Source organism: Lipotes vexillifer, unplaced genomic scaffold, assembly GCF_000442215.2.
Source record: "Lipotes vexillifer unplaced genomic scaffold, Lipotes_vexillifer_v1.1 scaffold639, whole genome shotgun sequence".
NCBI classification, from domain to species: domain Eukaryota; kingdom Metazoa; phylum Chordata; class Mammalia; order Artiodactyla; family Lipotidae; genus Lipotes; species Lipotes vexillifer.
The window spans coordinates 86,985-100,155 of NW_006786377.1; the positions used below are offsets into that span (position 1 = coordinate 86,985).

General features: G+C 44.2%; 1 protein-coding gene across 1 annotated transcript in view; it reads left to right on the top strand.

The window, feature by feature from the left end:
- The first annotated feature begins 4,893 nt into the window (after positions 1 to 4,893).
- Positions 4,894 to 13,171, top strand: part of CNKSR3 (CNKSR family member 3) — a 101,988-nt gene continuing 93,710 nt past the window's right edge. The window contains exon 1 of the mRNA XM_007458728.1: positions 4,894 to 5,290. Coding sequence (XP_007458790.1) covers positions 5,239 to 5,290 — 52 coding nt within the window. The 5' untranslated portion in view covers positions 4,894 to 5,238. The remainder of the gene's footprint in view (positions 5,291 to 13,171) is intronic.

Here is a 13,171-nt window from a genome sequence, read left to right on the forward strand (position 1 = left end):
ACCTACTGTATAGCAGAGGGATTCAAAATCTTGTAATAACCTAGAATGGAAAAGAATCTGAAAAAGAAAAAAAATATATATATATACATATATATACACACACACACACATTTATACATATATATGTGTGTGTGTGTATAACTAAATCACTTTGCTGTACACCTGAAACATTGTAAATCAACTATACTTCAATTTAAAAACTGTAAAAAATATTTTTACTTGGCCTAATTTATAGTTTTACTTTTAGGTTTAGCATGACAAACATTAATCTTTTTTCACCCCGAGCTTTTGTGTGTCATTATCAACATGGAACTTAGGTTTGAAACAGAAGTCGTTGGGTCTGAAACTCTTGGCATTAGATTTACTGGTTCAGAGATACTGAGCTCCACAATGTTAAACTGAAACTGTAAGAGCCACTGGTGCAAATGGAATTTGGTTCTTTCTGGACACTCCGCAACTTGATAGCTGGAAGAAAAGGTAACATAAATCTATGGGGGAATGTGTAGGATTGATTGTTTCTTTTTGGTCTATAGCATGCTCCCCCTGTTAGCTACTTTAACAGTTGCACATAAAGAAGCTCAACTTCTTTTCTGGGTATGGCCTCATATAACAACTCTTCAAAAATACAGCTGTAAATCCTGGAAAAGAGGATTTAATGGTGTCAAATGCTTCTCTTTTGTGCTAGAAAAGTGTCATCAACTTTTCCAAGTCTGATTTAAAATAGGTGAGGTTTTTGAACATTTATCCAGTCAACATCGATCTCTGAGTTACAAATAGGGCTCAGTAAAAGAAAGCCAAATATCAGCTTTCCTACTGTTAGGAGGACTTAATTAATATAACTGATCAGAAGAATTTGAATACGTAGGGCAGCCCCTGTGAGACTTAAAAAAACAAAAAAAGTTGGAGGACTTTCCTACCTGAATTATCTGATAGAGAACCCAGCATATTTAGGAAGATAATTACATGACTATGGTGTGAAGAATTCAGACCAAATGGAATTGAATGAAAGACAAGATCGTCAACAGCCTGGATAATTTACTTACCTGACGACTTTGCAGTGAGGTAATGTCACAGATAAGAATGCTTAACGCAAACCAAGTAGGATATTTCCCAGGCAGCATTTTGAAGAATTGTTTGGGATCTTTCAAGATAAAAGATGGCATAAGAGACATACACGAGACAATATGTACACAGAATGTTAAGTAATTTTGAATGTTTTGAAAAGAGTTAAAAAGCAATGTGATGGGAAAAAAGTGATAATCAAGAGAAAGATTGGGGTTCCCTGGTGGCACAGTGGTTGAGAGTCCGCCTGCTGATGCAGAGGACGCGGGTTCGTGCCCCGGTCCGGGAAGATCCCACATGCCGTGGAGTGGCTGGGCCCGTGGGCCATGGCCGCTGAGCCTGCGCGTCCGGAGCCTGTGCTGCGCAGCGGGAGAGGCCACAGCGGTGAGAGGCCCATGTACCGCAAAAAAAAAAAAAAAAAAAAAAAAAAAAAAAGGTCATAGATTGTGAAAAAAAAAAAAGAGAAAGATCATAGGTTGTGAGATAAAGTAGATTATTTGGAGCAGCTCCCTTTTTTCATTTTTTCTCTCATTCTGGAAAACATTGTTTTGAACTGGGGAAGGAGCCTGGGTCTTTACAGATTAATTTGTTTAAAAGTTTGCTTATTTTGCTCCTTTTGTGTTTATCAAACAAAGTATGGTAATAACTACTAATTCAAAATGCTCCATTCCTAGTTCTCAAAAAATTAATAAAATATGGACTGGCTCAAAAGGTTGATATCACATTGATCCTTAGAACTCTCCATCTGGGTCTAGCAGGGTACTTTCCTCTGATTAAAGACCAAAGAAGAAAATCCACCCTCTGAAAATCACATGATATCTTTGATCTACAAAGGCTTCTTGGCATTTGTTTCTGAACCCTCCCTGTGCCTAGTTTAGTGCCTTACAAGTACAGAATAAATAAATGACCTAAATGTGTGACCCCCAAGTCAGAAAAATAAAGGTGCTGAAAAGAGAAATCTAGGGAACCTGGGCTACAAATTCAATTCAATTAAAAAAAAAAAAAAGGATTTATTCAGCTCTTTGTTCTGTGTCAGGGATTGTGGTAAACATCAAGCTGCCCATGAGGAATTCTGCTTCTCAGGAAGATGGCCTGGCTATCATTTGGTAACGTGCATGCATATACAATGTAATAGGATGGCAAAGATTATAGCTAGCAGAGAAGAAAAATAAGCACATTCATCAATGATCATTTTGTATCCACTTTAATTTCCAAAGCTATTTACCTAAGATTCTGCCTTTATTATCTGCCATTAGTGACACTGGATGCCTTCAAGTTTGCATTTCAGACAAGAAGGCCTCCCTCAAACTTTCACGTGCTAACAGCTGTAATTAAGGTAGAAGGCCTTATTTAGGTAGTAATTAGCCTTCAAGACTTAAAGTGTAAACAGAATGCTAATTCATTTAGATAGTTAATTGGTCTTCTGGGTTGGAGATCTTAGCATGGCTTTCCTCTTCAGCAATGATGTATTTGTCATCAACATACAGATAGTGTGTTGACTTAGTGCAGTGAAATTTTGCAAACTCTTGTTTGACGCTCAGAATTTTAGCTTTTAACTCTCTGGTAATGATGAATGCAAATGAATTTGAAAACATCATGAAAATATCAAGTAAAATTCTTTGGCAAAATCATTAACAGTTGACTTTTTCTTCATAATTACAGGGACCATATGGCTCAATCTATTCATGTTATTCCAGTGTAAGTATTGATAAATCCCCTTTCAGATTCAGGAATATCTTGGTTTGGAGATAAATTATGTGGTCACACTAATCATCATTAAAGATGATACAAAATACAGTGATTGCTGTAACTAAAGGTGTGGGTAAGATTGGTTACATTTTCCAGTGAATCCAATGACAGATGTTAAGATGCTCCCTACTTGCTGCCATAAAGAAAAGATGGTTAACAATTGATGTTATTAAGTTTGAAACGTCATTTCTTTTTTGAAGGACAACTACGCCATCTGGAATTTTGTCATTGCCTTTACCAAGTTTCCTGGTCAACCAGCAACTCTTGCTCAAAAAACGACAGCAAAAAAATTATTGGATTTGATAACTGCATGTCTTTGTGTTGTTGTGGCTCCTCTGCTGTAGATGAGTTGCATGGAAGGTGAGTCCGATGTTTCACTTTTTAAAGTAGGTTTCTTCTTCTTGGGTACTCCAGCTCATCACACTATGCAACAGATGCTTAGGCCTTCTGCTAGCCACCCTTCCAACATGTGCATCCAAGTTGACCTGTATAAATAGTCCATATCATACTAATTCAACAGATATTTCATGAATGAAGTGGCTGGCACACAGGAGGCATCCAGATATATGTTAAATGAATGAATAAATACCAACCGCACCTTTGACTCCCTGCTAGGTGGCACCAGCTAGGTGGTAGGAAGAGGGAGAGGAGAAAAAGCTCTATATAATACCAGGTAAGTTCTGCCTCCCAGGGGTTAACAGTCTCCAAGGGGAAGATGTAAATAAATAACACAATGAAAGGTAAGAATCACTAAGTGCCAGAGCATCTGTGAGTGGGAGGTAGAGCTCACTGGGGCTGGAGAGGAGGGGGTGAAGTGAGGCTTGAAGGAGAGGTAGGTTTTCAAATTTAGAATTTTCCCCCAGTTCGGGGTTAACTGTGGCCCCAGACTGAGCCCCTGAAAGTAAAAGGGCCCTTCTGTCAGTCGCTGAAACTGCACACAGTATCTTTTTTTTTTGGAGCTGGCTAACAACTTTCCCTTCACGATTGATGACTAATTCAAATGAGCATTAGCTCACTTTGCAAATATGTATGGCAATATAGAACGCTAAAAGCTACCAGTTTATTATGATTCATCTTAGTTGCCAAGTTGAAATATTGCAGTAGCATTAAAAGAGAAGTGAGTTACAGACAGAGAGAACGGGTTGTCAAGGGGGAGGGGAGGTGGGAGAGGGATGGGTCGGGAGTTTGGGATTAGCAGATGCAAACTGTTGTATAGAGAATGGATAAACAAGGTCCTACTGTATAGCACAGGGAATTGTATTCAGTGTCCTGTGATAAACCGTAATGGGAAAGGATATGAAAAGGAATGTATATGTATAACTGAATCGCTTTGCTATAGAGCAGAAGTTAACACATGGTAAATCAACTATACTTCGGTAAAATAAATTTTAAAAGAAGTGACTTAGATTGTCACAATGTCATCCAAAACATAAATAAAATAAAATAATTTTCCCTTAAGCAATTTAAAAGGAGGAGGGCTTAATCGCATAGCAGTATTGACCCACAGCACTTAAAACGAACAGAACGTGCAGGTCTCACTTTAGTTTTGATTTTATTATTACTTTCTTTAGTGCACTGTTGCTCACAGCCAGACAGCCTGTACAGCTACCAATAGGACCCGGGCCTCACCAAAGCCGACGGGCTCTGCAGGATGCACGCGTATCTACAACCCGCCCCCTGAGAAAGAAAGTCCGGCCCGGGCCACTCCGAGTGTGCGGAGACCCGCTGAGAGAGGGAAAGTAACCGGAGTCGGCTGGCTGGGCGGCCCCGCCCCCTCCCACGAGTTTCGCTGGGTGTCCGGCCCCGCCCCTTCTTTTATTCCGAGCGCGCAGCCTGGAGCTGAAACTTTGTAACCCGAGCGCGCTCGCCCTGCGTTCCTCCCCGCCCCGGTGCAGCCAGTGAGGGAGGCGCAGGAGGTGGGACCTGCGGGCGGGAAGACTCCGGACGCCGGCGCGCGAGGAGCGGGGATCCGGGAGAGCTCGCAGCCCAGAGGAGGAGCTGGAGGGGGAGCGAAGCGCGCGGCCCGAGAACCGGAGGCAACGGTCCCGGCCGGAGGCGCAGAGGGGCGGCGGGGAACAGCAGGGCCGGGAGAGTCCCGCTCGGAGCCGAGGCCGGGGGATCTGGGCTCACGGCCCCGAGGCTCGGCAGCTGCCGTCGCCCAGGAGCAGCAGCTGTGCCCGGGGTCCCGGCCGCGGCGGCCGCGGGAGGAGGAGCTGCAGCTCGACGGTGGCAGCTGGAGGAGGGGCCTCGCCACCCGGGCTGAGCCGCGCTGGGATGTCCCGCTGACCGCGGCAGTCATGCAGCCTTGACGGGGCGCTCGGGCGCGGGGACCAGCCGCGGGGCGCGCCCTCCCGGGAAGGGGCAACGGGCACGGGCAGCAGGACTTTACCGCCGACTCCAGCCCCGCTGGGTGCCCAGTCATCCACCATGGAGCCCGTGACCAAGTGGAGCCCCAAACAAGTGGTGGACTGGACTAGAGGTGAGCGAGCCTGGGGGGGCCCGGCGTCTCCGGCCCCGGGCATCGGCTGGCGGGGAGCTGGGGTAGGGGGTGCTCAGCCCTTCCTGCAGGAGAGAAGCGTTGAGAGCGCAGCGCGGTGACAATGCAGACTTCTTCCCAGTGGCTTGTGCGCCCCTAGCTCTTGTGCTTGCTTTCGGGGGTGCGAGTGGTGGTGGCAAGCCGAGGAGAGGCCCGTCTTTAAACCGGAGGCGGGGGAGGGGTGGCCTCTGTTGGAGGATGGGGGTCGGGGGTGCGGATCTCGGACGCGGGGCGCCCTCCCTGCCCTTCCCGGCGCCCCGGCTGCCTGTCCCGGAGCGCAGAGGCACAAGGCGCCTTTGTGTGGGTGACTCCCCTCGGACGTCGTCAACGCCGCCTGCCCAGAGCAGTTCGCAGGCGTGACGAGGCGGTTGGACAGGTAAAGGGAGACCCCGGCGGCTCGGCGAGCCTCTGGTTTTGTCCGAGAGGGAGAGAGAGCAGCGCAAGAACCAACACTGAGGCATTCGCGCCGGCGACGAGCCTTGAGCCAGACTCCCCGGGACTCGGCGACTTTCGCTCCGGGAAGGGCGCCGCATTTTTAGGCCATATTTAAACCCGGGGAAGAAAAAGTCTAACTGTTTGGAACCTTTTCCTTGAGTTATGCCGTCATTTGGGATGAGGAAAAGCAGGGAGGTTGGTTGGACAGGCAGCGGGTGCTGGAGCAGGGGTGGGTGGAAGCTTGGACCCTGAGCTGTCACGGTTACTTTTAAGTACCTGCCAAGATTTCGAGGGACAAGTGACGGAGGTTCCTCAAGCCTCTTTGAACCCTTCCAAGAGAACAAGCCCTCCAAGAACAGCTAGTGTTTTAATGGGTTCCTCACCATCCTCCCAGCTCAGCATCTCTCTGTTTCAAGTTACTATTTTTTTTTTTTTTTTTTACTTTCTTCTATCTGCTCTTCCAGGTGAGAGGAATGGTGTCCTTTCTCAATAATAATAACTAGAACTGTATAGCGCTTTACGGTTTGCTAAGAGCTCTCTCTGTGTTATTGCCCTTGGTCATCAGTAAGCCTGAGAGGTAGGTAACACTGGTAAGATCAGATCGTCTTTCTGTCTCACCCATGGCTGCGGCATCACAAACACCGGTCATCTCTGCATCTCGTTTCTCATGCTTGCGTAGTACACACAGGCCACGTGGAATGGGATGTCCCAGATGTATGGGAGGTATGGCACGTGTCAGCGGGGCATGTCTGACCATTTCCTGCTCCTTTGGGAGAAGGGACAGGGTACATCGCTCCTGGGAAGAGGTTTGCCCAGGGTCCAAAATTTCCTGGGCTCTTATTTAAAACAAACATGAAAACAACAAGTACTTGTACACTGAGTAACGTGTAAACAGCAATGTCACAGCTTGATACGAAACATAAACTTAAAAAAGCTATAAAGACCCAGATCCTATTTTGAAATGGAGTGTGTTCCCCCATTCAAGATACCACTAGGTCCCCTGTCTAGCGACTTGCCCAGTCTGAGTTGGTTGATCTATTTTACCAGTGTATCCATCATAGAAGCAAACTAAGAAACTGATGACTTCAGCAGTTTTTGACCTCAAGAGCTGCTTTGTCCAAAACGGTAACCAGACCACAAGTGGTTCTTCGGTCCTTGAAATATGGCTGGTCTGAATTGCCATGTGCTGTATGTGTAAAATAGACACTCGTGTGAAAAACAGCATATAAACTATCTCATTGCTAGATTTTTATACTTATTACATGTTGAAATGATAATATTTTGATATATTGGGGTAAATAAAGTTTATTACTAAAATTAACTTCACCTATTTATTTTTACCTTCTGAAAGGTGGCTCCGAAAAAATTTAAAATTACACAGGCGGCTGACTTTTGCAGCTCACATTATATTTGTACTGGACAGTACTGCTCCTGAGTAAAAGAAAGGGTTACAATTTATCACTCTTTGGCTTTTCTGAGCTGCTGCCAGCCTACTTGATAAGGTACAACCAGATTTGTGTCTTTATTTATTTATTTATTTTGGTCCCTCTTGCGATTGGGAGAGGAGAAGCATAAATTCACATCCTGTTATGTTTGTTTAGCATTTAAGTCAGAGCAGATTACACTGTTTTTGGTATCCCGTTGCCTTGACATTGTGACTTAGTTGAGATTGCTTTCACCCAGGGAAAGTTTTCTACTGACCTGAAAGAGGAATTATGGGTGGTTCAGTATCTTGGTGTCTGGAGCATTGGATACTGATTAGGTTACATACCTGTGGCTAGTACGTGGCAGCTTTATACAAAATGCATGTGCCCTTTTGGACCCTTAAGTACAGCCTCATAGAATGACCTGGATAGTTTTTGTGTTAGAATCTAGAGAAGATAAAAGGAGGAAGTATGTGGTGAACTCTTAGACGAGAGGCTACGTTCTCCCAAATTGGGTGACACATTACTTGAATATTTCTCATAGTCATGATGTGAAAATACTGACTTTTTCATGAACTATTGGCTTATGCAAACTTGTTTGCTGATAGAACTATTTTTAGCTGTCTTTGCTAACCTCCCTGCCCAACCCCCATTTTATAAATACATCCTACTGATAAGCAGCTCTTCTTGTAGATTGCCACTCTTGGCATTGCATGAGTGTGGCAGTGGTGATCGTGACCACTGTAGAAAGCCTTAGATTTAAAACTGTCTGAATCCGGCCACAACCTCCAGCTTGCTCTCACGTTGATGTTGTTAGGCAGATGCATATATTAGGAAAAAGGTTGCTGTCTACAGGATGAAATAATTCATCTGGCTTCTATTAGTAGTAGTATTTTATTATTATTATAATTTTTATTTTTATTAATCACTAGCTCTATCAACACCAGTGCTATAATATTAGTAGATCCTCAGTGCGTGTTAGCGCAGGTCTAAGCATCGTACAAGTGTGAGCTCATTTAAATGCGTAAACACACTTTGAGGTAGGAGCTATCATTTCCATTTTGCACTTGAGCACACCGAGGCACAGGAAGGTTAAGTACTCTGACCGGTGTCACACAGCCACGAAGTGACAGAGCAGCGTTTGACCCCAGACAGTTTGGCTTCATTTCCTTCCATCTTCTTGGGAGGTTCTTCTCAGGGTCACCCCCAGAGGACACTCAGCATCTTCAGCACATTGGTGAATAGACCATCAGGATCGCTGTGATGAGTTATGTATAGATCATGTGTTAATGGAGGAGAGGCATTCGCTATATGTGTGTCTTACTCTACCTATTCCGTATATGTCAGGAAAGTTATTTGTTAATCAACTTCATTCATAGTTTCATGGCATCTTGCCTTCCAGATGATTTGGCGAAGGCTTTCGCAAAGCAGACGAACTTTTACAATGTGTATCAGGCAAGAACAGGGTCAGCTGCATATAACAGAAAACCCAGTTTTTGGTGGACTCTCCAAATGAGAGTTTTGATTTTTCCTTGGAAAAGAAGTCTGGAAATAGGGAATTCAGGATTGTGTGGGGTTTCCGTGGTGCCATCAGGACTCCAGGCTCCTTCCGTCATCCTGTTCAGCCATTCTGAGCAGGGGGCTGAACCCTTCATACCAGACACCTCAGTGCAGGATGGCTGCTTTACCACCAGGATCGTATTCTTGTTGCAGTCTGGAGAAAGGTGACCCAGAGGACACAAAACACTGGTGGTAGCCAAGTCTTCCCCTTCAAAGAGCTCTCCTAGAGGTTCCATCAGATGACTTGGCTTACATCGTAGTGGCTACAACTGTCACGTGACTACCTCATATTACAAGGGAAGCTGGTCGCTGTAGTTTTTTAAAAAAGTTTCGTACACTGTGGCCTTGAAAAAAATTAGGAGTTTATTCAGTAAGGAAGAGGGGGAGAATAGATATTGGTGGGCAGCCAGTGGTGTCTGACATACAGTAATTTACGTGTCCTGATACTCATAGATCAGCTCTCAAAGTAGGACACATGTCACAATTTCCCACTTCCCTCAAGCCCATGGGTCCTCCTTGTTTTAGAAATAGTGTTGTATTTTCAGCCCTGTTACGTTTTCTCAGGTCAGAACCTTAAGCTGATTATGAGGTCTTTGTCTCTAAGCCTGATTTTTTTTCTTGTTATATTTAATATGCTCATTTCATTTACAAAGATGTTTCATTGACAACAGTTAATTGTAACTTTATGGTAAAGAATTAAATTAAAAAATTCACATCTGGAGTTCCTTGTAATAATGGGAAAAGTTGGAAAGAGTCTGGCTTAAAGCCAAATCATTCTAAGCTTGATTTAAATATTAGAAGTTACATTGTAAAGTGCCGCATCCCAAGTTGTGTTTCTGCTTTCGGGCCACTGGGGGAGTGTCTTCAGCAAGGAGGAACCGTTACTGGTTTGTCCCTGCAGCCCCGTCCGTCCAGCCCTTGGTCATTGATCGGTCTGCGACGGACAGTCTCGAAATAAGTGTGTTTGTTGTTGGGGGAGCACATCTATAAAACCAGCTTTAGTCCCAGAACAGAAGTATCTCTGGCCACCTACTGGTGCTGCCACTGTGGTTAATGTTTCCCCATCACCATCCAAGAGGAAAGGGAGCTTTCTTGTTTGAGGTCTGAGCATGTGCCCGGGACATCTGCTCATTCTCTATATCTGGCCATGGGCACTGCTTTTTTCCTGATGTGTCTGTAACATGTGGCAGGTCAGCAGTTTTAAAGTGCCTCACTATCCGGTCACAGAGGAGCTGGAATTCCCGTGTTAACTGTAGAGACCTTGTTCGTGGCTGGTCAAAGGCCAGTTCTTTTTGTCATTCTGATTCCAGTTAGGTTGTCCTTCCTTTAGCCTCTAGGGTCGCTGAAAAAGGGAGGTTGTTTCTTTTGGCAGTTGTAGGTCCACCATTTGGCTATAGGTCAAGAATGCTTTTCTTTATTCCAATTTCTTGCCAGTTCTGTCTCCTGGACTCCAGCCACAGAGTTTTCTTAATCATAATAATAGAAAAACATTCATTGAGGTATTTACTGGGTATCAGACACTGGGCTAAGTGCTTTATTTAGACTCCCTCATTTACTCCTCAGAAAACCCGGTGAGGTGTGCGAACAATTATTAGCCCGTATTAAAGGCGAAGAAACTAAAGCAGAGACAGGGAGTCTCTGGTCTTGTGCTGATAGGCGGTGGTGCTCTTAAATGCTCTTCTCTCCTCCATCACTTCATCGCTCCCGTGGCTTGTACCAGGCATTGGAACTTAAAGGTGAGAGTGTGGGCTCTGGAATCAGTCTCTGGCTTTGTATCCCGGTACCACCTCTGCCTGTGTGATCTTATGTAAGCTCTCAATAAATTACTACTTGTTTTTATTGCTTCCTCTCCTCTTTTATCCTATAGCTCCAGGACATAAATTATTCTCTCTGAGCCGCATGGTCTGTCATAAGGTTGATTCTTACCATTCAGGGGCACCAGTTAGTGCCGTGGAGATTTCCCTACCATTTGCCAACCACTCAGAGGACCCGGGGTGGGACTTGCAGCTGGTCAGGAAGGTTCTTGTTTTTGTTTTTGGATTTTTGCTTTTTCTACGTTGATATTTTATTAAATTCTTTACATTTTATACTCACAACAATACTATTGCATCCTCTGTGCAAAGTAAATTCTAGGTGTATCTAAAGCTTAATTATGAAGAGCAAACTTAAAAATATTAGAACAGGTATACGAAGGACTCTATTAATTCCTCTTAGGCAAATTTCTTTTAAAAATACTAAGAAGCAGAAATAATAAAAAGTGACGAGACATACAGATGCCCAACAAGTATACGAAAGGATGCTCAACATCACTAATCAGGGGAAGGTTCTTGGTGAGCTGAGTGGTAGATGCCTCTTGCCAATATCATGAGCCCTCGTGGGGTAAATAAGTTCAAACTGTATTTTCTCAACTTTTTTCTTATAGTCACTGGACTTCCAGTGAGCATGGCGTTAGGACTGGCTCTTGCTTTGGACTGTTGACCCCTCTATGGCACCTGGTCCATGGCCAGTGGTACCCGCATCTCCCGGGAGCTTGTTAGAGATGCAGAAGCACAAGCCTGCTAACTCTGCATTCTAACAAGATCCCCTGGTGATCCATGTGCACATTGCAGCTTGAGAAGCTCTGCTCTAGCAGCCACTGCAGACGCGTTTTCGCACTTCACTGGTAGGTCCTGCTGTCTGATCTGACACGGGCTCCACCTGTTTTATTTAAGTTCCCTGGTGACCACACTTGACTTGGCCACTAATTAAAACAGAAAGGCAATCTTAGGGTGTGTGCTTATATTTATATATTTATAAGCACCGCCTAGCGACAACATCAGGTGATTCTCTGTAAACTAAATGAGACACTTCCCTTGAGCTGTCTTCCGTATTTCTTGGGATTTGAAGAGTTCTCATAACAATCCTTTTTTTTTTTTTTTTTTTTAAGCCAAGTAGGAAGAAGGGAGTCATGGGGTGGTCAGTGGGCTTGTGTGGTTGAAGTGTGTTCTCAGGATCCTTAGGTGGACTTTGGAGGATGAGCTGGGCTTTTGGCCAGCCACATGGTCCTGTAGTCTGTGACTGCACCGGGTTTATCAAACTCAGATGATTTTGGGGGAGATTTCATCGTTGCTGGAAAGTGACACTGAATGTCATTCAGGGCAGTTCTCAAAATTTGAAAGTACATGCTGTGCCGAGGCCGGGTGTCTGAGTTCTGTGTCAGTGGAGCTTGGGAGGTGACCTCTCCTTGTTCAGGCCTCACCTGCACGCTTCCCTTTTGCATTCACATCATTGCGGAGAGCTGCGGGCACCTCAGTTCTCTCTCTTGCTCTTTCTGTGTCACTGCCTCAGTGTTTGTTCATTCCTAGCCTGTTGTGTTCTAGCTCTGGGACATCCATGTTCTCACCTCCTTTTTCCCTCTTTGCTCTCATTTTGTGAGGTTTCTGGTGTTTTCACCACTGGTATAGCCATTAGCTAGGCTTTAAAGCAAGTTTTATTTACACAAGCTCTTCCATATTTGTTCTCATTTGATATTTTCACAAGCCCAAGAGGAGCACAGTGAAGGCCCAGTGAGGATAGAGGCTTTCGGACGTGAAATGAGTTGTCCAAGATCAGAAGGCCAGGAGTTGGGACCAGACTCCACAGGCTTCTGTCCTCTTGTTCTGTGCAGCCCCTGGTTCCTCCTCTGGTCAAGGTGGTGCTTTTCGTTCTCTCTTCATCAAGTGTCGGGAGGGGCAACTTCAAAGAACTTTTGACTTTTGCGTTTCCTGTTATCCCTTCAGGGTTTACACTCATGGGATACATTCCTTTTCTTTCTCTTTCTTTTTTTTAATTACACAGCTTAAGCAGGGCCCTACGTATTCTGACGGCGACCTTTTAGCATTTGAGACACTTCTTGCCAGTTATTTATTTTTATTGTAGTTTGTCGACTGTGTTGTATTGTTTCAGAATGCTACTCAGTAATGAATCATTTCTCTTTCTGACTCTCTTAATCTAATTTTTATTTTATCTTGAGTGTCATATGGCAGATTTTTTGTCTGGTACAATTAACATTTCTGTTTGGTGGAATCACATCCATCCATCCATCCGTTTAACTTTCTTAAATGATTTTTATGGCTTCATTTCCTGCTTGCCTTTGATTCTTCACAGCATTTTCATTTTAACTGCTGAGGGAGAGATTGGGCATGGCGAATAACACACAGGCTTTGGAATAAAATAGAGCTGGATTCATATTCTGTATTGTTAAAAAAAAATTTTATTGAGGTGTAGTTGCTTCACAACAGATTCTGTATTTGATACTAACCGATTTGAAAACTTGGTATAGTATCTTAACTTCCCCAAGCCCACCTTAGGTTTCTCATTTGTGAAATGTGACTGATAATTAACTCACAGTGTTTTGGTTAGAATTAAAAGAGGTAACGTAGGGAAA